Genomic DNA, 27,345 nt, shown 5'->3' on the forward strand with positions numbered 1-27,345 from the left:
AGAGAGAAGCTTTCAAGCTTACACTGAAGATCCAAAAAACAGCTCTATGTGGTTGAGTAAAATATATTTCCTTATCCACACTGCCAAAACAACACTGCAAACATTATTAAGGTTGTTAAGGCAATCACTCAAAAAATAGGAAATGCCAGAATGAAGTTTGCCTGTGTACATTCATCATGGCGATCCATTGTCTACAGCCAAGCTCTATGATACAACCGCATTTGCTCCAACCCCTCAGACAGAGACAAACATCTACAAGATCTCTATCAAGCATTCTTACAACTACAATACCCACCTGCTGAAATGAAGAAACAGATTGACAGAGCCAGAAGAGTACCCAGAAGTCACCTACTACAGGACAGGCCCAACAAAGAAAATAACAGAACGCCACTAGCCATCACCTTCAGCCCCCAACTAAAACCTCTCCAACGCATCATCAAGGATCTACAACCTTGTTGTACCAATAAAATAAAAACCAGCAGGATCTTATTAAAGGGAAAAAGGCAAAATACCACATTTATTGTGAATACAGAAAGAATCATAGTAAGCAGTTAGTTATAGTTATAACATTCCATTCAATCTCATATTTAGTCACACATTCATTCATACAAACACACACACACACAGGTTCTGCAAGGTTGTTATCATAGTTACCAGCCTTAGAGTTGCTCATGCCAAGTCACTGGCCAGGTGGCCTGGACATGAGGAGGGAGCAGGGCCTTGTCAGATGCTCATCTGATGCTCCTGGAAGTTGGTTTGCAGAATCAGACCCCAAAGTTCTCACTTTTTAGAGTCTATTTTTATAGGAATTTCTTCCTATGCCAGTCTATGGGAATTGCTTCATCATGCTGTTGCTGAATCAATCAGCAGATAGCACATTCCTGACGGCTCCAAGATGTTATCTTGTTCTTTGGTTCTCCCATTCTTGAGGCTGTTGGGTGGATTCCAGTCTGCCCTCCGGGTGGGGTCCTCTGGTTATTTCCACTTGACACCTTCTTCAGCCGATGGACACTGGATTCTTAGGCTGGCACCTCCCTGATCATTCACTTATTATCCACACCAAGCATCCATCCACATACATCCTCTATCTCTATTTTAATCACAATGGTTAATACAACAAAAGGGTGGGGAGTCTCTGGGTGCTGTTTCTGTTGTTAGAGTATTGCTTTGAGTCTCTCTCTCTGTGAATTGCTTTGAGAATAGACTCTGTCTTAGAATGTACTAACACAGTTAGCAGCTTGCAAGTTTCACACATAGAGGGAGAGAAACAGTACCAAAAACCAAGAGACCTCTTAATTAGTAATACCCTGGAATTTAAACTCTGGGGAATCAAACTCATTTGTGATTTTAATACAGAACTTCTTTAATATGATCCAACAACCTATCCTGAAGGATGACCCATCACTCTCACAGATCTTGGGAGACAGGCCAGTCCTTGCTTACAGACAGCCCCCCAACCTGAGTCAAATACTCACCAGCAACCACACAACAGAACCACTAACCCAGGAACCTATCCTTGCAACAAAGCCCATTGCCAACTATGTCCACATATCTATTCAGGAGACACTCTCATAGGGCCTAATCACATCAGTCACACTATCAGAGGCTCGTTCACCTGCACATCTACCAATGTGATATATGCCATCATGTGTCAGCAATGCCCCTCTGCCATGTACATTGGCCAAACTGGACAGTCTCTTCATAAAAGAATAAATGGACACAAATCAGACGTCAAGAATTATAACATTCAAAAACCAGTTGGAGAACACTTCAATCTCTCTGGTCACTCGATTACAGACCTAAAAGTTGCAATTCTTCAACAAAAAAACTTCAAAAACAGACTTCAACGAGAGACTGCTGAATTGGAATTAATTTGCCAACTGGATACAATTAATTTGGAATTGAATAGAGACTGGGAGTGGATGGGTCATTACACAAAGTAAAACTATTTCCCCATGTTTATTCCCCCACCCCACCACACTGTTCCTCAGAAGTTCTTGTCAACTGCTGGAAATGGCCTACCTGCATTATCACTACAAAAGGTTTTTTCCCCCTGCTCTCCTGCTGGTAATAGCTCTCCTTAAGTGATCAGTCTCCTCTACAGTGTGTATGGTAACACCCATTGTTTCATGTTCTCTATGTATATAAAACTCCCCACTGTATTTTCCACTGAATGCATCCGATGAAGTGAGCTGTAGCTCACGAAAGCTTATGCTCAAATAAATTTGTTTGTCTCTAAGGTGCCACAAGTACTCCTTTTCTTTTTGTGAATACAGACTAACGTGGCTGCTACTCTGAAACCTCTCTAATTACATGATCACATACTATTTTTTTAAAAACAGGATCCCTGTCTCATTCAGTGCACAGGATAATTAAAATGTATACAACAGTAGCACCCAAAGACCATAATGAAAACCGGAGCTCTATTATATTAGGTTTTGCCCCAACAAAACTAAAATCTGAACAGGCATTCCAGACAAAAGGTGGGAAAGAGCAAGTGAGAAGCAAAGAAAGTGAGAATTCACAAGAAGCTTAGTTTCAAACACAAAAAACCTCTGTTAGGGTTTCTGGTTTAGCCAAAATATTAGACACTTGACAAAGTCTTGAGCTGCCTCCCCTCCCTATGGTTAGAGTACGCCAAAATAGAAACCATATAAATATATATATCTTCCTTAGGAACTCCTTGTCTGGGCTTCTACTCAGCAAAATCTTCCCCTCCATTTCTCTCTCTCTTGCCTATATTGATAACTCAATCCTTTCTAATCTAAATTAATGAGCCTCACTTTTCTCAGCTATATCCAATTAGCTGCCAGCACAAAATTCCTCCATCAGCTGATTGAGCTGTTGCTGGACATAAATCCAGATGACCCTTTAGCATCTCTTCCTAATGGCCCTGTTGTCACTCATGTCTCCTTTTAAAAAGAAAGGACCAATTAAAAACTAGTGCATAAATAAGAGAGTGAAATTAGCTCTACATAGAAGACGGCAAAAGAAATATATCCCAACAAAAAGTGAATGGTTCACTACCTCTTTCATGAGCTATTCTATTCTATATAACTTCATAAGCTATTCTATAGAACAATTTCTCTTCATCTTCGACTGAGTGGAGAGACACTTCTAAAGCAATAGCACAAGGCCAAGAGCTAGGAGAACTTAACTGTAATATTGCTCTGCCACAGATTTCTTCTGTGGTCTTTGATAAGACATGTCACCATTTGGTGACTTGTCTGTAAAACAAATAATACTTCAGAAGGATATTGTATGGCTTAATTTATTCTGGCTAGAGTTCATATATACCAGCCCTGAGTGAAGCTTTCACCCTTCTCTTCACAAATATTATGGAGCATACAGCATGCAGCTATAAGCATAAGAATATTGTCATCGGCCAGGTCCAGCTTCCCATAGAGGAATCACCAGCGAGCTTTTAAACAGCCAAAAGCACACTCAACAGTCATTCTGCACTTTCTCAGCCTGCTGTTGAACAACTCCTTGCTGCTGTCAAGTTGCCCCGTGTATGGCTTCATAAGCCACAGCATTAAGGGGTAGGTGGGGTCTCCCAGGATCACAATGGGCATTTTGACTTCCCCTACGGTGATCTTCTGGACCGGGAAGAAAGACCCTGCTTGCAGCTTCTTAAATAAGCCAGTGTTCCGAAAGATGCATGCACCTTTCCAGACCAGCCTGTGCTAATGTCTGTGAAATGGCCATGGTGATCCACAAGTGCCAGAGAACCATTGAGAAATATCGCTTGAGATTAATCTACTTGGTAGCTAGGTGGGCTGGTGCCAGAATTGGAATATGCATGCCATCTATCTCCCCTCCACGGTTAGGGAAAGCCATTTGAGCACAGCCATTTACAATGTCATGCATATTGCTCAGAATCATGGTCTTTCGGAGCAGGATGCAATTAATGGCCCTGCACACTTCCATCACCACGAGTCCAACAGTCGACTTTCCCACTCTGAACTGGTTAGTGACCAATCGGTAGCAGTCTGGAGTAGCCAGCTTCCACAGTGCAATCGCCACATACTTCTCCAAGGGCAGGGCAGCTCTCATTCTCATGTCCTTGCACCACAGGGCTGGAGTGCGCTTATCACACAGTCCCATGAATGTGGCTTTCCTCATCCGAAAGTTCTGCAGCCACTGCTCATCATCCCAGACATGCATCACTATGTGATTCCACCACTCAGTGCTTATTTCCCGAGCCCAGAAACGGTGTTCCACTGAGGTCACCACCTCCGTGAATGCCACAAGCGATCTCGTGTCATAGCTACTACGCGTGGCGAGATCAATGTCACACTCCTTTTGCCTTTGTAGTTTAAGGAATAACTCCACTGCCACTCGTGATGTGTTGGTCAGAGCAAGCAGCATACTGGTCAGCAGTTCGGGATCCATTCCTGCAGCCCGAAGAGGCAGGGCACGCAATACACAAACCATTGAAAGATGGCACCAAATGCAGACAGTAGCACAGGGATTTCTGTGAAGCAATGCATCATGGGTCATTGGGACAGGACCCAGATGCCATGCAATCTCCTCTGCCTTCCCACAAGTCTTAGCAGCAGAAGAGGAAGAGGTTCTCTGTGGGATAACTGCCCAGAGTGCACCGCTCCGAATACCGCTGCAAGTGCCACAAGTGTGAACACACTATTGCGCAGGCAGCTGACAGTGTGAATACACAACAGCGGTTTCCCTTCAGCGCTTTCTGAACGGTGCTGTAACTTTGCCAGTGTAGACGTGCCCTAAGCATATGTCTACACATCAACGACAAACTCACAGCTGGCCCAGGCCAGCTGACTCAGGCTTGCAGGGCTTGGGTTGTGGAGCTGTCTAACTGCTGTATAGACTTCCAAGCTCAGGCTGGAGACTAAGCTCTGGACCCTCCCACCTTACAGGGTCATAGAGCTTGGGCTGCAGCTCGAGTCCAGACGTCCAAACAGCAGTGATACAGCTCCGCAGTCTGAGCCTTGTGAGCCTGAGCCAGGTGGCCTGGCCAGCCATGGGCTTTTTTGTTGTTGTTGTTTTTTTTGCTGTATAGACATAGCCTCAGAGTCAGTCTATTGCTGTGTACCCTGAAAGACGCAGATTACATACTTCCCTACAGAACTCCCTATTCTGCAAGCAGGACCAGGGAACCCGCAGGGAATTTCAAGTGAGAGCTCACAATTTTAACACAGTTCTCAAACCACCACACATGTATACAGAAATATCTTTTTCTTTTCTTTTTTTTTTAAAAAGGACCTCAGTGAGTGGAATTGTAACCCCTTAATATTGCACTTCAGCTGCAGAGCTGATAACAGAACCCATGACTCTTTAATTATATGATTTCCTAACTTCTGTGTTCAGGTAGAATCAGAAGTCAGACTTCTTTGTTTGTTTTTTTGCTGAGGAGTTTCTTACTATATCAGATGGGTCTCCGACTCCTGAAAAAAAATCTTCTCCTATAAATACAGATTTCCTGGGATGCATATTAGAAAGGTGACCACTTCTTAGGCAGCCAAGAATATCCACAAGAGACATATTCCTCTGATACTTCCCTAGCAGTACTTTCCTCCTTACTTTTTTGAACTGACTGAAGATGAACTGCTGCTTATCAGAAATCTCTGGCAGGCCACAATGCAAATCAGAATCAACTTTCTTTTAATAAAAGAACAACTCTATTTTATTCTTTTCTTCCTTGCTGATGTATCTGATCCTTAGACTTAAACTCACATCAGCAGATTGTTTCCTTTGTATTCCAGATAAGCAATGATCTTAAAAAGAAAACGGTACGCAAATGGTGATAACAATTGAAAATAAATACAGAAGAAGAATTGTACACATAAAGAGAACAATTGCCTATGTTAACCAGCATTTGTAAAGATTCAAACAGTGAGCACTGTAGTTCTCTCCTTTAGCCCTGAATGACAATAAAATACTCAACATCAAAAATCAAGCAAGAGAAAAAAATCATACAACACAATTGTAATTACATTACCCCATGTCAGATGATTGCATTTGTCAAACCAAACTTTACTTAAATGTATAACTTCAGTGGTCACCACTGAAGAGTCAACATTTGTTAACATTTGCTATATGGTAGTGTCTTAGTCATTTTTTTGAATAGGTAATAACAGGATGTAAACTGCTGAAAAGGTTTAGCTGATATAAAATGCAGAATGTAAACCAGTCAGGCTGCCCACACTCCTACTAAAGATTTTGTTATCTGATAGGATAATTACAGCAACAAAACAAGAGGGCCTGACGTTGTGAGAAATATGAAGAAAAAACCTACTCTCAGCCCTATAGTAAGGGTGAGTGGAATCTGTGTTGCTCCAAATAACTTCCCCTTCTGCCTTCCAAAACAACTACTTCTACAGGGTTTATGCTTTTCTGCTGGGGAGCCTGATTAGCCTGTAGTGCCCAGCATCATTACTTTCACCTGAGCACCCACACAAGGGGAGGCAGAAACTTGGACTTAACCCTATCAAACCACATTCTCTCACATACCACAGTAAGGTAACTGTTGACTTTTTAATAGCTATCATTGTACACAGAGAGGTGTAATAATAAAGAGAAAAGGTTGAACAGGAGGGAATGATTTAAAAAAATGATTTAATGACAAAGTCATGTTTAATTTTTCAGGTCAAGAAGTTAAAAGCTGTCCGTCAGCTTCAATGAGATCTGCACGTGATTATCAGAAGGCAGACGCTAGCGAAAACTTGGGCCAGAATGTGTCCCTGTGCGAACACACTTACAAAGCAACCAGGAAACTCCCTGAATGTCCTTCTTTCTTCCATTGCAGAGACGGGTGTTTCTTCCCACCCACTGAAGAAACTGAGGGTCCAGTTTGCAAACCCCATGGATCCTCTGGGCGGGGGGTGGGGAAGGGACATCATTGCAGAGGCCTTATGTTTCTGCGCAAGACTCAAGCTCACTCCCTGCTCCCTTGCAGTGCAGATCCCTTGAATCTGTGTTACCAAGGACTCCCAGCTGACTTTTGTTCCAAAGCCCTTCCCACCCCACCTGCCCCTTTAAAGGTGGCTCCCCAGCATGGACGGCCCTGTGCTGGAAAGTGACATTTGTAGTATTGGGAACTGTATCTTTAAGTGGTTTAGCTTTCCAGGCAGGAAATCTGGGGGAGGAGCAAGGCAGAGACCCATGCTCTCATAGGCAGAGGCAGTTGGAAACTGACTCACTGAATAAAAAGCATCTCTTTCAAGCATCTTCGATACAGAGGGATTACTGACGACCACAAATACAGCCTGGGGCTGCATTTACATTTCCCTTCAGTTTGTGCTCAGTCCCAGAAGGATAACGTGTGTCCCCAGAAGCCAGGCTCTCAGCCTGATCCATCGCCCTCCTTCTCCTGGCTTGTCCACTCATTGCTCCCCACCCCTTCACTTACCGATCACTACAATCTGTGGGGATTCTATTTGCATAAAAAGGAACATCCGTGCACAGAGTGTCCTTTTGGCCCACAACTGGTGCCCTAAACGCAGGATAATGACAGATTAGAGCGTATGCCCAGGTACCAACTTTTATCCATTGCACTTAGCTTTATATTACCATGCTGGTGTATTTAGAACATTATTACTACCCGTGAAATGAGCCGATACCATCTCTAGAAGGTTTCAGAGTAACAGCCGTGTTAGTCTGTATTCGCAAAAAGAAAAGGAGTACTTGTGTCACCTTAGAGACTAACCAATTTATTTGAGCATGAGCTTTCGTGAGCTACAGCTCACTTCATCGGATGCCTCTGAGGCTGTGGATGGCATTGCATTCCGCATGGCTGAGGTTATGGGGCAAGTGATGCTACTTTTCCACAATTTCAGCCCGTGCATGTCGGCGGAAGCACTCTATGTAGAAGTCCAGTCTGCTGTTTCGACCTTCAGGAGGAGTCCACCTAGAATCCTTCTTTTTGTAGTGTTGGTAGGGAGGCCTCTGTGGATTAGTATGTTGTTAGGAGGTATTTTGGAAATATTCCTTGAGTCGGAGACGTTGAAAATAGGATTCTAGGTCACCACAGAACTGTATCATGTTTGTGGGGGTGGAGGGGCAGAAGAAGAGGCTGTTGGATCATATTAAAGAAGTTCTGTATTAAAATCACAAATGAGTTTGATTCCCCAGAGTTTAAATTCCAGGGTATTACTAATTAAGAGGTCTCTTGGTTTTTGGTACTGTTTCTCTCCCTCTATGTGTGAAACTTGCAAGCTGCTAACTGTGTTAGTACATTCTAAGACAGAGTCTGTTCTCAAAGCAATTCACAAGAGAGAGAGACTCAAAGCAATACTCTAACAACAGAAACAGCACCCAGAGACTCCCCACCCTTTTGTTGTATTAACCATTGTGATTAAAATAGAGATAGAGGATGTATGTGGATGGATGCTTGGTGTGGATAATAAGTGAATGATCAGGGAGGTGCCAGCCTAAGAATCCAGTGTCCATCGGCTGAAGAAGGTGTCAAGTGGAAATAACCAGAGGACCCCACCCGGAGGGCAGACTGGAATCCACCCAACAGCCTCAAGAATGGGAGAACCAAAGAACAAGATAACATCTTGGAGCCGTCAGGAATGTGCTATCTGCTGATTGATTCAGCAACAGCATGATGAAGCAATTCCCATAGACTGGCATAGGAAGAAATTCCTATAAAAATAGACTCTAAAAAGTGAGAACTTTGGGGTCTGATTCTGCAAACCAACTTCCAGGAGCATCAGATGAGCATCTGACAAGGCCCTGCTCCCTCCTCATGTCCAGGCCACCTGGCCAGTGACTTGGCATGAGCAACTCTAAGGCTGGTAACTATGATAACAACCTTGCAGAACCTGTGTGTGTGTGTGTGTGTGTATGTTTGTATGAATGAATGAATGTGAGAATAAATTTGAGATTGAATGGAATGTTATAACTATAACTAACTGCTTACTATGATCCTTTCTGTATTCACAATAAATGTGGTATTTTGCCTTTTTCCCTTTAATAAGATCCTGCTGGTTTTTATTTTATTGGTACAACATTTTGGTGGAGAATTGCGAAAGGGGGAATATTGGTAAAAAACCTCAGTTATTGTAAATATTGGTGTGCACACCGCCAGCTCTAGTGAGCTAGGCATTTCTATTAGGTTAACCAGACCTGCTGGCCTCCGAGAAGGTAGCAGGCGACCTGCTGGCCTCCGAGAAGGTAGCAGGAAAAACAGATTAAACCAGACCTGCTGGCCTCCGAGAAGGTAGCAGGGGACCTGCTGGCCTCCGAGAAGGTAGCAGGAAAAACAGATTAAACCAGACCTGCTGGCCTCCGAGAAGGTAGCAGGGGACCTGCTGGCCTCCGAGAAGGTAGCAGGAAAAACAGATTAAACCAGACCTGCTGGCCTCCGAGAAGGTAGCAGGTGACCTGCTGGCCTCCGAGAAGGTAGTAGGGAAAACAGATTAAACCAGACCTGCTGGCCTCCGAGAAGGTAGCAGGAGACCTGCTGGCCTCCGAGAAGGTAGCAGGGGACCTGCTGGCCTCCGAGAAGGTAGCAGGAAAAACAGATTAAACCAGACCTGCTGGCCTCCGAGAAGGTAGCAGGGGACCTGTTGGCCTCCGAGAAGGTAGTAGGGAAAACAGATTAAACCAGACCTGCTGGCCTCCGAGAAGGTAGCAGGGGACCTGCTGGCCTCCGAGAAGGTAGCAGGAAAAACAGATTAAACCAGACCTGCTGGCCTCCGAGAAGATAGCAGGGGACCTGCTGGCCTCCGAGAAGGTAGCAGGGAAAACAGATTAAACTAGACCTGCTGGCCTCCGAGAAGGTAGCAGGGAGAAACAGGTTAACCAGACCTGCTGGCCTCCGAGAAGGTAGCAGGGAGAAATAGGTTAACTGGACCTGCTGGCCTCTGGGAAGGTAGCAGGGGACCTGCTGGCCTCCGGGAAGGTAGCAGGGGAAAAACGCATAGATTAAGCTATGATTTCAGAATCTAGGCTGTGTCACTTGCTAAGTAATACCAGCAGTGACAAAGAGATTGAAATATCCATGTTAAGATGTTTAAAAGAAAACAGGGTAAGCCAGTACTAGAGGGAGGAATGGAGTCAGAAGGAACTCCAACCTCACCTTTTGTTAAAGAAATTACACCTTTTAAACAAATCCTTCAAAAATTTGGGCACAGTCCTTGGACTAAACAAGGCCTAGCTGATGTCTGCACTATTTCGGACCTAGAGGATAGATTGGCTCAGTATATCCTCATATACAAACCTTCTAGTGCTGCCAAAAGAGATGCAGCAGCAATTTGGTTGTTGTGGGAGGCATGTAAGGATTCTTCCCTCCGCTTGTCTTCATGTAAAGAGGAAAAGGCACAAATGGAAAAGGGAGCAGACAATTGGAAGGTGCTGGCTACAAATATCCAAAGCCAGCTGAAAATAGTGAAAGAGGCACTCCAGGAATACAAAAAGAGTGAAAAAGTTAACTCTGCAGAGGCTGGAGGGAGGCAGGTAAAGGGGGAGAAGGTCCTATGTACGGCACCCCCAGGCATAATTACAAAGAGAAAAGAGTGTAAAAAAAAAAAAAAAAGTTAACTCTGCAGAGGCTGGAGGGAATTAAGCAGTTAAACTTTGTATTTCACCCAAACAACTTTTAATCGAAAATGTTAAAAAGGAAAAGTGTTAGAGCATTCTTGGTTTCTTTGCAGCCATTCTGAAAGAAAAATGGGCCCTTTTCCAAAGGAATGTCTGTAAATTAGCCAGGCAAAAATAAACTATCTGATTAAAATCATTTGACTGGACAATTTAGTCAAATTTGCTAAAAGAACATAAGAGGGTTCTATTGGAACTTAACTGCCTCAAATGTATAAAGGGAATGTAAGATGTAAAAAACAGAGCAGTGTGGAAGGGATGTTAAGGAAAAGAAAATGTGTATGTATCTGTCTGTGTGTGTGTAAATATGTAAAGTTCTAAGGACCAGTTAACTATCTGATTAAAATCATTTGACTGGACAATTTAGTCAAATTTGCTAAAAGAACATAAGAGGGTTCTATTGGAACTTAACTGCCTCAAATGTATAAAGGGAATGTAAGATGTAAAAAACAGAGCAGTGTGGAAGGGATGTTAAGGAAAAGAAAATGTGTATGTATCTGTCTGTGTGTGTGTAAATATGTAAAGTTCTAAGGACCAGTTAGTTTTGTTTTTTTTTAAATAATGCCACTAAAAATCCATTTGACTCTTTAATTCAAAGTTGCAAAACTGACAGACCTTTTTGCTAGACACAGGTAATTAGTGTTGTTTGGCTTTGGGATTTGGCATTTAACCCTTAAAAGGTAACTCAATGCTTTACAAAATTTAAAATGTTTTTAAGTTGTGGCTGCAGCAGGGCAGTCAAAATCAGGAGAATATAAAAAAAAAATTTTTTGGATTCTTTTTGTTTGTTTTTTGTTTGTTTGTTTTTGTAACAAAATAGCAGATGAGAGTTGTAGTAAAAAAAAAAATTAAAAAAGACAGTGCCTCTCTGAAGCAACAGCAGGGGTGAGGTGCACAAAACAAAAAGGAGCAATGTTAGAAACACTGAGTCTTAAAATGGCTCTGAGTAATCAGACTGTCACTTTGATAAAGGTACATGAAAACTCTGTAAGCAAAAAAAGAAATAGTGACACCTTATGTAAAAATGGATCTGGATAATGTTATAGAAGTTAAACTATGGAAGGAATGTGCATTTGCCCCAGAACATGTGCAGGGTATATTGTAGAAGGGGCAAAAGAAATGCAAACATACCATGCTACTTAATTAAAATGCTATTAGGGCTCCAAAGGGAGCCACAATAGGTTGGGTTTTCTTTTTCAGATTGCTGTGTGTTTTGGAAGCAGAAGTTAAAAGTAATCAAAACTCTGGTGAAAGTTGATTGTGTCCCTTTTAAGATAGAGTCTCTGAGCTGCTGATGGCTTTAAATCCAAAAGCAGGAAGTTTCTGTGAAAATGCAAATGACCTAAATGATAAAGGAAGGAAAGAACTAGCAGCACAAAGGAGCTGCAGATAAAGGACATACCTGGTCAGCAAACAAATTGTCTAAATAAAAGGCATGGGATAACAAGATAATTTTAATAAATTTAATGATAATAAGTATCCCTGTAACAACGTATAGTGTGTATGATTTTTGGAAAAATCCTTTAAGGTCGTATGGTAATGATGCTTCTCAGTTATTACCTGTAAATACAACTTAAAGCTTAACACAGCAGGAAAAACATTATAAACTTGGTCTGCTGTATAAGAAGGAAAACTCAGGGATTTAATGACTAAACAGTTGGATAATTTCCCCATAACCCTTAAAAGATAAAAGCCATTGAAACCTGGCCTGCCTATAGAACAAAAACAGGAAAATATGGGGGCAATTTCTCTGTTTTGCCTGCAATCAGCAAGGGTATTTGTAAAAGAAATATTTTAAGCAATAATCTGCCACCCCAAAAGGGGTAGAAACATGTTCTTTTTGTCTTTCAGAAAATCAGGAAAAGCTGCCAGCTGAAAAGCAACCCAATACCATGAATCTACTGTCACAATAGAAATTGTGTTCTGTGTTCTATGTTTTGTCTTGTGTTTTGTGTTGTTGCTAGCACTGTTGTGTGTTTAAAAAAAAATACTGAAGACCTGCAGGAACTTAAAAATAAATTAAGCTTTCTGTCCCAGCTACAGGACAGCCTGATACAAAAACAAGTACATGCCAATGTAGACTTGGTCCAAATTGGTCTGGGTAACCTAAAAGGCCAATGGAATCTTTAGTAATGGCTTAATACTACCACATGGCTTATCCATAAGAAAAAAAAATATTAGAAATAGGAAACTACACAGCCATAGCTATGGGATGCACTGAAATGCAGATACTTGCACTAGCTACTTTGGAACACAAAATGTTCTGGGTCATATTGGGAAATATTAAGGGTTTGATGCATTTGTTAAAAAAGAAAGAGATCATTGTTTGACACTTATCAATATGAATGGATGCAATATGTTTCCACTATTGTAAACCAGACTTGTTAATGGGAGAAATTGTTGTCAAAATTGCACACCAACAGTCCCTGGAGGCAAAGGTATTGAAGGTTAACCCACTCCCCATATTACACATGGGATCCTTTTGGCTACCCTGGACCTTGAGCCGGTGGGCTGGGGAGGGAGGGAAGCTATTGGACACTAGAGGTTGTACCGAATGGACTCCTCAAAAGTGGGTGTGTCTCACCTTGCCTGTTGCCCCAGAACCTTGTAGTAAAGATACATCACCAGGATCATGTATGTGGCATGAATTGGAATCACAAACTCAAATTGCCTCACAGTACTTTCTCTTGAATAGGCTACATAGAAAGTGACACTGACGATTATAAATCTTAGTGTCAAAAGGGGGATTATGTTGGATCATATTAAAGAAGTTCTGTATTAAAATCACAAATGAGTTTGATTCCCCAGAGTTTAAATTCCAGGGTATTACTAATTAAGAGGTCTCTTGGTTTTTGGTACTGTTTCTCTCCCTCTATGTGTGAAACTTGCAAGCTGCTAACTGTGTTAGTACATTCTAAGACAGAGTCTGTTCTCAAAGCAATTCACAAGAGAGAGAGACTCAAAGCAATACTCTAACAACAGAAACAGCACCCAGAGACTCCCCACCCTTTTGTTGTATTAACCATTGTGATTAAAATAGAGATAGAGGATGTATGTGGATGGATGCTTGGTGTGGATAATAAGTGAATGATCAGGGAGGTGCCAGCCTAAGAATCCAGTGTCCATCGGCTGAAGAAGGTGTCAAGTGGAAATAACCAGAGGACCCCACCCGGAGGGCAGACTGGAATCCACCCAACAGCCTCAAGAATGGGAGAACCAAAGAACAAGATAACATCTTGGAGCCGTCAGGAATGTGCTATCTGCTGATTGATTCAGCAACAGCATGATGAAGCAATTCCCATAGACTGGCATAGGAAGAAATTCCTATAAAAATAGACTCTAAAAAGTGAGAACTTTGGGGTCTGATTCTGCAAACCAACTTCCAGGAGCATCAGATGAGCATCTGACAAGGCCCTGCTCCCTCCTCATGTCCAGGCCACCTGGCCAGTGACTTGGCATGAGCAACTCTAAGGCTGGTAACTATGATAACAACCTTGCAGAACCTGTGTGTGTGTGTGTGTGTGTGTGTGTGTGTGTTTGTATGAATGAATGAATGTGAGAATAAATTTGAGATTGAATGGAATGTTATAACTATAACTAACTGCTTACTATGATCCTTTCTGTATTCACAATAAATGTGGTATTTTGCCTTTTTCCCTTTAATAAGATCCTGCTGGTTTTTATTTTATTGGTACAACAAGGCCCCGAGATAGGACAGCTGCTTCTGCTGGGCTGAGAGTATAGTTGGATAGGTTAACAATATTGCTAGGTGGGTTGAGGGAAGACATCTCTAGAAGACACCTTTTCCCCTCCATTTTTTAGAATCTAATATTGATTGTGTAAAATGAGGCAGACTAGCATCCTTCAAATGAAGATTAAAACTTACTTCTCATTCCAGTTTGCCAGGAAAAAAAAAGACTTTTTAACTGGCATATTTTTGCAGTTCATCTCTTGACATATTTTCTTCCCAGCATAGGTTAAAGAACAGGAAAAGGAGAAGAGCTTGTAGCTACAAAGAAAAAAACATAAAAGATTAATTACAATTAAACATACCTTATAGATTAAATTTGGAGTTAGCTAGTCAGAATGCTGAAAAGCTCATCCTTATAGACAGAAGTGAAATAGTCAGGCTTATGCTAGTGTTTTAATAAAAGCATATTATTATTTGATTGTTAGAGTAGAGGAGTGTTGGTTTCTGTTCCCAGCTATGTTACTGACTAAGCCTGACCCGTTACCACTGTAATCAATGGGAGTTTTACCAGTGACTTTAAGGTGCATAGGATTAGGTTTCCATTGTGTAACACTGGGCAACAGTAAACCTCTTTGTGCCCCAGGTTCCACATCTGTAAAGAGACTATAATGCTTACAGAGATGTGTAATTATTACTGTATGTGGATTTATTATTATGCTGGTCAGTGACAGTGTTGGACACTCACCTGGTTCGGTTTAGATTATGGTTGAAGTTTTGGGTTCAAAACAATTTCAGGGCTGTGGTTTGGTTTCAGATTCTACATCATTGAAATCATATGCAATATCAGCCCCAAATGGTGAAATATTAGAATATCTGCTCTTCTTGAAAGGGTTCCCCCTTCTTGCAAAACATTGTCTCCTTCCGGGATTCTGAACAAGAACTATAGGCATAGTGTAGAGCTAGGGAGTCAATTTGAACAGCAAATCTGAAGGGGTTTGGCAACTCGAGGTTCCTATTTTTGCCTTCTTTATAAATGAGTCCGTGTTGATTTTTTCCAAGAATATTATTTATTATATTATATATGTTTCTATTCAGCTGAGGGGACAAAGATGAGGAATCAGCAGGGAGAACTCAATGAAGAAAAAGGATGCAATACTTAATTATAACTAATAGGAATTGAATCTGGTCTTAAATATGACAACAATGACATTTATACTTTTATCCTACAATTAATAAATTAAAGTTATGAAACAAAAGATAAACACTGACAAGACAGAGTCCTGGATTTTATTATTTAAATTGCAATAGAACACTGTAAGAATGCTTTATAAATGCAGTCCCTATCCCAAAGAACTTAAGCTCTAAGGCCTCCTTCTTGGAAAGATGTATTCCTAACTTTAAATGTTGTGAATAGTTTAATTTAAGTCAATAGCATCGCTTACAGTGCACGAAGTTTAGCACATGCTAAAGTCTTTGCAGGATCAGGGTTTAAATTAGGTAGACAACATGGAAAACACAGATATAATTTGTATCATTATATTGTTCTGTAACTTGTAAGGTTCTGTACATTATCTATTTTAAGAAGAAAGTAAGGCTAGGAATGAGGAATCCATGGCACAGAGGGGAAAGCCAGTGACAGGAATCCAGGCAGCAGAAGTGAGTTTTAAGGAGAAGGACAGAGATGAGGCTTCTTCTTTACTAGAACAGGGAAAGTTGTTCTGGGTGTAGTAGGAAGTGGGGGGCAGGAGGGAGCAGCTGGAAGGGTGGAAGACATGGGACAGGCAGACAAAGGAAGCAACAAGATGAGAAGAACAGCAGGAGCATAATTGTACAAAATTGTGAACAGGCTGAAACAAGAGCTTAGATGTGAGGGCCAGAATTGTGCAGTGCCTCAGAAGTAAGAATGAGAAATTTGAATGTGAAAAGAGGCAGGGAGCCAGTAAAGGCAGAAAGGTAGGTTACAGAGCTGCAGTGGTAGGAAAGGAAGACTATTTTAGCTACTGAATGTTGGAAAGATCGGAGAGGGAGATTTAGAAAGAAAAATTATTCTCATTTTCTCATATGTCTGTATATTGAGATGGTGCTCAAGTGATCAGCGGCCTCTAGGCCACATGTAATTTCACCTGTTAGTGGTAAAACCTTAAAATAAAATACACTGGGAACAGTACAACCATCTGCAGAACCAAAGCGGTGATTATGCTTCTGTATCTATTATCTTCAGTAATGCAAATTTTCTGAAATTTTTATTAAACTGCTAATTATAGCTAAATGCTATATAGAACATTCCTTTGCTAATGTTCTAATGCAAATGATCCCATTGTGTTTTAATTAGTCATCTGCAATTCAAGGAAAAGTGAGTGCATGGGAAAAACATTAATAAAAATCTAGAAAACCGCATGTCCCCCTGCAACAATAATGCTGCCAGACTGCAGTCATCTGACCCTCTCTTGATTGCCTTGGTGTGGTGAGGAGAAAGTGTTCACTTTACAGTAAAGTAGGAAAACCAGCCATTTGAAGAGACACTAATTGAACAAATAAATAATGTGGCATAGATTATTTTTATTCGTTTTTTTCTTTTATTAAAGTGGTCTCCCTCTGTTTTTCTCCGAGGTGCTTAATGTACCAGATACACTCAGGCCGATAAAACTACAAACGTTTTTAACCATCATCTGTAAACAAAAATTGTCACAGCATAGGTGTAGCCTGGTAATCATGGTTTAAATACATCTACCATGAATGCCATTGCTCAGGTCAAATTCAGACCTGCTGTAAGCAGGTGCAGCTCCACTGACTCAGCAAGATGGCCTCAAACCATGCACCACTCATTATGCAGGGCCCACATGCACCCTGCCACACCCCTCTCCATGGGCAGGTAGGAAACCCCTCTCCCCCTTCATCCACAACCCTCTCTCTTGGCAGGTCTCTTGCTAACACACTCCTGCCAGGGCAGCTACCCACCCTGCCACTGTCCTCCCACACTTGTCTCAGGTTGCCTCCTGAGTCCTCCACCTATGCTCCCCTACCTAGAATGCTCCAAAAAGGACCTCTCTTCGGTGTAAGTGGGTGCAGCTTCCTGGAAAATAATACAGCTGCCTCTGCTTACACTAGATCTGAATCTGATCTGTGTTTTCATAACAGCAACATAAAACAGGCAGCAGCCATGCACTGCAGCTAGCTGTAATATACATGAGGGAAAGAAGCCCTTCTAAAGAGAACGACTGGCACCTCTTACCTTTTCAGCCAGGCTGCTGGGATGTTGTGGGCTGCATAAACAGTGAAGCTAAAGTGGGGATCTAGGTCGACATCTGCACATGAAGGGCTTCTAAGTATTTTTGCAGGCCGAAAATCTGTGTAGAAGCTGCTGCTGAAAACATGGATGAGATGGGAGATGGCTGTAGATAGCTCTGCCACAGCATTCTCTATCAAGACTAGGGGGGAAATAAAGGTTAGCAATAGGTCATTGGTAAAGAAGCATATTTATCATAAGACATCAATTATGGCTTTGAAATTCCTCCTATTAAAATTTAATTAAAATGACAATCTAGCAAGTGAAGCCAATTAGCCATCTGTGCTCCTGAAAACCATCTTAGCTCATTTTCTGGTATATCAACAGTCCTTTATTACAATATCTTGGCATTTACAAAGGAAGACTTTCTAAACCACTGTAAAGTCAATGTGCTTCAGCTATGTCATTTCAGTCTCTTAATTCCCACTCTGTGAGGACGTTTATCATGTTTTCTGCAGCTAAGCAACTATTTAGTTCAGGGGACCTGGCAACATAGTTAAGAAGAGTTGAGAACTAGTGCAAGTTAAATGTTAATACTATGTGATTATTGCATTGTGTATTGTAGGACATGTACAGTAATTTATTAATCTATGGGTAACCAAGAATAACAGCTAGTCCACCTATTGTTATACTTGTCTCTAGGAGTGGCCAATAGTGGATGCTGCAGAGGAAGACCCAAGCATCCATAATGTATCTATTTGCTTAATACTGTAGCACAGGGGAAATGTCTGCTTGACCCAAGTTAATTTTCTTCCTTGAAGTGAGAGGATCAATATCCCTTCCAGTTTTATTATAGCTAGTGTAAGTGCAAGTATTATTCAGATTCATATACATTTCTAAACCTTTCTGTAATTTTTGTAAGATTTAAAAAAATCTTAATAGGATAAACATGCTGCATACTATAAGTAATATTTGATTCTTTCCCTATCCGATTAAGAGTTTGACATTTGGAAATTTTTAGGGGAATTGTTATATTTCCCAATCTCATTTCAGCTGCAGTAATTTATCTGACTATATTTTAAAAGCATGCCACTGTGATCTTATCTTAGCATAACTGTGACCATCTGCTCATGTAGGACCTGAAAATTACATAGATGGTGTCTCTAAAATAAATGTATAATTCATGTTTTTGTATGAGAGTTGCAAAATGGATCGCGAAGACCCGATATGAATAGCAAGGAAGAAAGATGCAATCAACCCTAAAATATCCATAAATATCATACAAAATATACTAAATTCTTTTATTCACAGGTGCGGTACCTCCAAAATTATTGCACCCTTCTTGTCTCAGACTACCCATAAATCGAAACAAGAGGATATAGTTTAAGTACTTTTTCATTATTTTCTATTAATCTCAATGCTTGTCCAAACACAAGTGTGCACGGGTGACGGGGTTAGAGTGTATGTTCCCATCTATGGTCCTGATTCAACAAAGCACTTAAGCAGGTGCCTGATTTTAAGCAGCTGTTTAAGTCCCACTGAAGTTAATGAGCCAGTGCTAAGCTGAACTGGGACCTATGTATTGTCTACATGTGGGAGGTGCCAACTTGTTTTGCCTTTCATTCCTGGAAATATGCCTCCACATCATATCTCCAGAAAAGAATGGCTACAACACTGCCTCTTATAGTGTTGTGACGCCTCTTCTGGATCTGAATAACGAGTACATTTATAGTTTGATAGGCTAACAAAACTCTCTCACAATCCTCTTCAATCTATTTTTGTTTATACCTCTCTCCTCTGTTCTTTCTCTCACCATTTTCCTATTCATTCATTTTACTGTTCCTTTTCTCCATCTATCCTCCTTTTGTATTACCCGCATCTTTTACTTGGCCCTTTTCCTATCCTCAATGCCACTCGTATGTCCCTGTAACTCCTGTAAACAATTTTGTAATTTCCATACTAAGCCTTTCATTGTGTTCTTCTGTGCGCCACAGAATTACATTCAACCACATCTACATGTCCTAGGAGCTCCAAAACAGGTTTGATGAGAAAGGGGCATATTTACAAATACAAAGAAGGTGTTCTACTATATGAAGGAGATAGCTCTCTTGTGCCAAAATAGTATACATAAACCCATCTGATCCAAAATGGATTAATTTGAGTGAGAATTTGTGAACATACAGTCAACAGCTGTCTGGAGGCAATTATTTAGTGAAGTCCAGGGCTTTTCATTTGTCCAAAGTGGAATGTGTGTACAGACAGTCCCTTCCTATCTGCAGGCTGTCCCACTGAGGTCCATGGCTGCAAGATAAAGCCGATAATAACTACAATTTGCAGAAGGTTTTTCTCAACTCTTTGTAAAACACAGCGAAACATAGCTCAGAAGCATTTTAAAATGCCAACTACAACCCTCAGTTTGCTGAAACATGCCCTTGGCCTCCAATGTTTCTTACATAATCATATGTTGAAAGCTGTAGGACAATGTTTCAGATTATATGTACAGAAGAAGAGAATAAGAAAATACGTTAACCAAACCAGAGTAGGAAAGCTTTTTTTAAATGACAAGAATCAGAAGAAACATGGATGAGCTTCCATATAATGGAATTCTCCATTTATATTCTTAGGTATATTGTGGCAGTGGAAGGAATGACAATGGATCAGACTTAGTACTTTGGAGCTAAAATATGTCACATCGCTGGAACAATATGTATACATACACTAGCCTTGCTATAGCACAATGAAAACTTACTAGTACAAGCACAAAATGCATTCTTACAATGACTGCGGTGATGAATGTGAAAAAAATTGATATTTTACATGACAGAAAAATTACCCACACCAAACAAGCTGATGAATAGAACTTCACAAGGCTATTATAGACCAGATTATACTGTGCACTAACATAATTTTGCAGAAGAGTAGATCTGATAAATCCCTTTACAGATTAAACTGAATGCAGAGTGCTCTAAACAAATAAAAGAAGGGGCCCTGGTGTATCTTCTACTGTGATTACTTAATGTTTTAGTATATTTTGAGGTAAAGGGCAAGAATCTTCCTAAAGTAATATTCAGTCCAGCGTATAAATAGATGGATGTTCATTTTTAACTCCTGAAAGTAGCCGGTACACTTTTTTCTTGACACCAAAGCCCAGGGTTGTAACCAGAGAGGGACAAGTGGGGTGCAAAGCTGCGGGAGTGGAAAAATGGGGCAGGAAAAAAATGGTAGGGGGTGCAAATGTGCTTGCTCGTCCTGGGAGCTAAAATGGCTAGTTACAGCACTGCCAAACCCACTGATCTCTGATTTATTTACTACTGTGTGACCTCCATTTAAAATCCCTTTCAGCTTCGAAGACCAATATAGCTGTTTCTTTCCACTCTTCATTCATTAAGCAGGACCTCAGTTAACAAAACTAGAGACAAAAATATCTTGGCAGATTTGTAAGCATCCATTACTCACAATGGCTGGGCAAAATCTTTCTTACATAGTCAGCTGTTACATAGGATTTGGTGTACCATGTACACTATTTGTTCCTGAAGCCAAGAATTTCAGTTGTTTTTTGTGATTCATGGATTTTAATACCAGAAAAGACCATTATGATCAGCTAGTTTTAACATGTGCATAAGACAGGCTGTAAAACGTGACCCAGTAATTCCTGCATATTCATAACTTCTGTCTGGTCTAAAGTCGACATCCATTCTTGATTTAAAGACTTGAAATGATGGTGGAAACCACTTCATACCTAGGTAAATTGTTTAAATGGTTAATTACCTGCACCGTTAAAAATCTGCACCCGATTTCTAGTCTGAAATTATTTAGTTTAAGATCTCAGCCACTGTGATGTGGACACGTCCACTGGGAAATGGACTGAGACCATGCATGATGAAATTCAGCTTCTGCAATGCTCTCCACAAAACTCATTAATCCTTGCACATGCAGAGAGAATTCCTCCTCCAGTAAGCAAAATTAAGTAAGCAATTTAGTAACTGAAAGTGTTGATTTTTACACCTGCAGCATATACTTTCTAGACTTTGGAAAACAAAGAATAAAATAAGTTAGCATGTATCACATTGCTTTCTTTCTTTCTTCCTGATCCAGTATTATATTTTTATGTATTCTTTTAGTCTTCGGCCTTCTGTCAGGGTGAGTATTTTGTTGTTGTTGTTGTAGATTATGTCAGCTCAATACATGTTGAATATGCCCTCTGTACTCCTGTATTCACATTCCATCCAGTTACTACATGAACTTGATTGTTTGGATCAAAGTGACTTTTTGTTTAGAAATGGCCTTCAATTTTATTAAAAATGCAACAATGTGAAAAAAGCTCTAAATCAAAACAAAATGTATTGTTCAATCCAAAATATGTTTTCTCAACTTTGTTCAACCAGGAAAAAAAAATAGGCAAAAATTGGTGGGGTAGAAAAAGTTTTTTTCAGTTTTTCATTAAAAGAAAAAAAAAAGGAGGGAAAATTTCCACAGAAAATTTGAATAAAGCAAATGTTTTGTTTCTTTTAAAAATGTTTATGGAAAATACTTACAATTTTCTGATCAGTTCTAGAAATAATTGTCAAATTCCAAAATGAATGTGTCAAACTTTACATCTTTAGCAGTGCCAGGAGACCATCACTAGCCCTCAAGCAGTGAGGATATCTATTTTACATTCCCTCCAAAAGATGGCATCTCTAGCAGCACAGAGGAAAGATACTGTCACTTGAAAAATTCCTCTTTACGGTGCACCCACAGTCTTCGTGAATGCCTCTGACCAAGTACTGACCAAATATTAAGGCTGCTTATTCTGACAGATATGATCTCAGGTAGTAATTTCATCAGAAGGCTGCATACTCTAATACTGTACAAACCATTAATCCATTACGGCTTCACAGAAGACAAACAGGCTGAGTTTTGTGTAAACTTGCTTCTGTCTGTCTATAACCTGGATCACAATAAACCCACAATGTCAAATCTTTATTGACTTGAATAATTATATTCTCTATTTTATGGGAACATGCTGTTGTGCAGACAGGTGGGAAGTCTAGAAATGATCATCTTTCCCCATCACAAGTTACAATTAATAACAGAAAAAAGTTTAATAAAAATAACTTAAAAAGACAATACAAACAGCATCACCAGGATTTAACCTGTTTGAATACTAAGATGCCAACAAGTTCTGACAGGACCTCACTAAAATCAGTAAGGTGCATTTCCGAAGGGTACATTACAGAATGGATTCTGCAGTGCTTATGAAATTAAGGGTGTAGCCAGAACAAATACAAAAGCCTTCAACTGAAAAAGACTGACACTTTTCTGGCATAAATAAAAGGGTGTAGACAAGCAGATAGGCAAAAATCTCTTAGAGATCTATAATGCTCCTCAATACCTCAAACAGATTTTCTTTGAGGAAAATTCTGATTCAGTAAAGCCCAAGCTTGCAAATAGCCTTATACAGATGTCATAAATATAAAGGGAAGGGTAAACCCCTTTGAAATCCCTCCTGGCCAGGGGAAAGCTCCTCTCACCTGTAAAGGGTTAAGAAGCTAAAGGTAACCTCGCTGGCACCTGACCAAAATGACCAATGAGGAGACAAGATACTTTCAAAAGCTGGGAGGAGGGAGAGAAACAAAGGGTCTGTGTCTGTCTGTAGTCGTCTTGGCCGGGGACAGAACAGGAATGGAGTCTTAGAACTTTTAGTAAGTAATCTAGCTAGGTATGTGTTAGATTATGATTTCTTTAAATGGCTGAGAAAAGAATTGTGCTGAATAGAATAACTATTTCTGTCTGTGTATCTTTTTTGTAACTTAAGGTTTTGCCTAGAGGGGTTCTCTATGTTTTTGAATCTAATTACCCTGTAAGATATATACCATCCTGATTTTACAGGGGGGATTTCTTTATTTCTATTTACTTCTATTTTTTATTAAAAGTCTTCTTGTAAAACACTGAATGCTTTTTCATTGTTCTCAGATCCAAGGGTTTGGGTCTGTGGTCACCTATGCAAATTGGTGAGGCTTTTTATCCAACATTTCCCAGGAAAGGGGGGGTGCAAGTGTTGGGAGGATTGTTCATTGTTCTTAAGATCCAAGGGTCTGGGTCTGTAGTCACCTAGGCAAATTGGTGAGGCTTTTTACCAAACCTTGTCCAGGAAGTGGGGTGCAAGGTTTTGGGAAGTATTTTGGGGGGAAGGACGCGTCCAAACAGCTCTTCCCCAGTAACCAGTATTAGTTTGGTGGTGGTAGCGGCCATTCCAAGGATAACGGGGGTAATACTTTGTACCTTGGGGAAGTTTTGACCTAAGCTGGTAAAGATAAGCTTAGGAGGTTTTTCATGCAGGTCCCCACATCTGTACCCTAGAGTTCAGAGTGGGGGAGGAACCTTGACAACAGAGGAATGGTTCAAATTCGTACCATGAGGGTGTTTTCAAGAGCGCGCGGAAGATGCATAAGGTGTATGAGGGATAGATTGGAATTAGCAACTATTAATTTCTTTCATGTTTAGCAAATTGTTGCCATAACTAGAGCTGAACAGAGCTCATGGGATAAACAACTTCTTCCAAGGGGGAGGAATTCCACAGACCATAGGTGCCTCCTGCTCATGGCACTTGCATGCTCACCTCTCTGCTATGCACAAAGATACTTTGCTCTTTCCTGCAGCTGAGGATGTAGGTGCTCTTTATACAATTGAGTTATTATTTAATTTATTTATTTGTAATGAATTTGAAAAATGCTGGAATGACCAGCCTGATGTCTAAAATCCTAGGTTTATCCAGAATACAAGTACAATTGGTTAGCAGCTATAAACTATCCTGGCATTGATCTGGTCACCATACCCTAGACCTGACCAGAACCATCTCTAAAAAAACTTGTCTATACAGAAAACTTTTCCAGAATAGCTATTCTTGATTTATTCAGGAACCAGAGTGTCCACCCCTGGAGTTAGAGTGCCTTATTTTGAATTATCTTAAATTCACTTTGGAAGCAGATTGAGCTAATTTGGAATAAGATACACTGAGCTAATCTGGAATAGTCAATCGGCTTTAAATTTGCAGTTTACCTTATTCTGGATCAACTGTCATGTATAGACAAACCCTAAGCATGAAAAGCATGAAGGGCTTCTACATTCTTAACATCCATTCAGTTCTCAGAAACTCAGATCATACTGCAATGAAGAGAGATACATACAAAAAAATTTTAAATTTTATTTTGCAATATGAACATCAGTCTGAGCAAATAAACGGAGACCATTTAGTTAAATCACATAAGACATCAAACACCAATCAGGCAGTAGCAATTTTCAGTCACTACTAGTCTGGTCTGATTTGAACTAGGGGGACTAAAGATGGATGGTTGTTTGCCCCCATTACCATTTTACTAAATCCCTTAAATTATATCATTAACATAGCAGCACCAGAGTTTATTAAAGAGGGTCAGAAATGTTACAGACAAACCTAAATTTGCAGCTTCACTGTGGTGCTTTCTTTCTTTTTTTCAGCAGGAGAGGGAGATTAAGGACAACCTCTAAAAGGAGCTCAATCCACTTTGCCTTTTAAAATGCCCACTATAACGGACTATATTTTCTAATCTGTGAAAAAAATAATGACTATTTTATCTCTAAGATGAATTGGAGACAATATAATGATCTATATAGACTTTGAAACACTTGCATTTGCTTTACTTACAGCAACTGTCTTATGCTATAAATTAAGAAATGAATTCTTTAACATTAATTCAAATGGAAGAAGAATGCGTATTTTGCTGATTTTTATTTTTTGTATTAATGTCTAAAAGAAACATCTTTACCTCTGACTGGAGTTTCTACATTTTGAAGTGAATTCTAAAAAGACAAGAAAAAAATCATGAGTATTTATAATACAGAAAAGACTGAACATCAGCTTTAATTGATGTGGGAAATGGTATTGGTCAGGCATGGAGATTTCCTATGGGAACTGCGTGGAGTTGGGGCAAAAGGGAGAAGCATAGATCATGAGAGGAACCTACTGGATTTTGACTCAGGAGATCAGGGTTTGGTTTCTGTTTGTATCACAAGCTTCCTGTATGATCTTAGGCAAGTCACTGAGGGTAAATCTACACAGCCCACAGCAATGAGTCTCAGAGCCTGAGGGGACAGATTCAGCCTTCTGGGGCTTGCACAACAATAGCTGTGTAGCCGCTGTGGCTCAGGCTGGAGGTTGGGCTCTGAAGCCGAGGGGATCACAATATCTTCTCTCCCCCACCCTTTGCATGTCTTGTCTATTTCTATAAGTTATTCTATGTAGACAGATGTCACAACCCACACAGAGCCGCATTAACTTTTCCAAATGGGGTGCCTAAAAGTTAGGCTCCCAATTCCTAGCTAGATAGCTAAATCGGAAGCTTGATTTTCTACAAGTGCTGAGCAGACATCATCTCCCACTTCCTTCACTGGGAGGTGCCTGGTGCTCAGAACCTCTGAAAGATCAGACCAATTATTTATGTGCATAGATAATTTAATAGACGATTCTTTAAAATTTAATTTTAACCAGCTGTGCCACCAAGTCCTCATTTGCCATAAGCACCATTCATAAGTTAATATTTACCAAGATGCTATAAATGCTGAAATATAAAGCTGAAACATAGACAAATGCCTATATAAAGTTAATACTGCAGTATGGCATTGGTTTGTTTCTTAACAGCACCCTGTTGGAACCCTCACCCCACTGAAGAGTCAATTATTCCCTTATACTCATTAATCCCTTTGCTGTTGATCAGGGAGACCACACTTTAGTTGTCCATGAATTCAGCAGGATCCTTTTAAATGCTCTAATTCATTCAAAGCTGACATATACAAGCAGTAGTAGTACCCAGCTAGTTAGGCAGCGCTCAGCTGGTTAGTATGCATGGAAGTCCAATGCTTACTTGAGGGAAGAAAAAGCGTACTGGTTTGAGATGTTTTCTCACAATCTTTACACAGTGAAACAAATGAGAACAGAGACCTTTGTTTTATTCTCTTGCATTTTGTAAAGTAAATAATCTTTCTGGAACAGCTCTGATAATTTCAACATACTGTAGCCCATTTAATATATAATGGATTAGTGCCTGTTCTGGCAGGATTTGGTCTCCTAAGACGTTTTGTGAATCACAGTAAAAGAGAGCGTGAGAGAGGGATAAAAAACATTAATTGTACAGCAGGCCCAGAATTTTCCTTGAATAGATTTTAAAAATTCCCAGGGTCAGGATGTCTGGAAGACTGGATGAATCTTTTAGAGAGAGACACTGTCAGTTCATGCAGAAACTATCACGGATGCCAGCTTCTTTCATAATCTCCCAACCACAGTACGGGAGCTTTCATGGCAATGAGGGTGATTTAAATAAAGACACAGGGTTGGAAGAAATGTAGGCACTATTATAAATAAATGTTGATGGCATAGATAGAAGCACAGCAAGATATGCAAAAATACATTACCATATGTAATTTACCTTGGAAGGAGCAGGCAGCAGTTTCCCTGGGGGTTAGTGTGTGCAGGCAACCCGCCAATTGGATGTGTAAAAAGTATTTCAAACAAAACCACAATACACAGTATTCTAAAAACCAGGAAACCATGTGAGAAAGGAAATAGAAATGTTCTTCTGGCATCTCTCTATTTCCTGGTGTATAATCCTGCAGCACAAGGAATGCAGCAAGTAGCTATGCAAATTTCATTTGAGTAATGGCACCAAAATTGGAAAAAGGATGATCCTTGAACCAGTTACACATCCTGATTTCAGGCTTTCAATAGATAGGGACTTATACCCACAGAACCCGACAGGAAAGCTACACTACTTTGGCTGCTATGTTGATGGGTACTACAGAAACACCTAAATCAGACATATTAGATAGGTAAGTG

At 40.3% G+C, this 27,345-nt stretch overlaps 1 protein-coding gene across 1 annotated transcript in view; it reads right to left on the minus strand.

Annotated features, from left to right (window-relative positions):
- PIK3C2G (phosphatidylinositol-4-phosphate 3-kinase catalytic subunit type 2 gamma) overlaps positions 1 to 27,345 on the minus strand; it is a gene marked incomplete at its 5' end in the record, with an annotated part of 290,505 nt that overhangs the window by 209,545 nt on the left and 53,615 nt on the right. Inside the window, 3 exons of the mRNA XM_084630371.1 lie at positions 14,465 to 14,587; positions 17,502 to 17,697; positions 25,283 to 25,316. Of these exons, the coding sequence (XP_084486497.1) occupies positions 14,465 to 14,587; positions 17,502 to 17,697; positions 25,283 to 25,316 (353 nt within the window). The remainder of the gene's footprint in view (positions 1 to 14,464; positions 14,588 to 17,501; positions 17,698 to 25,282; positions 25,317 to 27,345) is intronic.

Source organism: Lepidochelys olivacea (genome assembly GCF_965140295.1).
Source record: "Lepidochelys olivacea isolate rLepOli2 genome assembly, chromosome: 1".
Taxonomy (NCBI): Eukaryota; Metazoa; Chordata; order Testudines; family Cheloniidae; genus Lepidochelys; species Lepidochelys olivacea.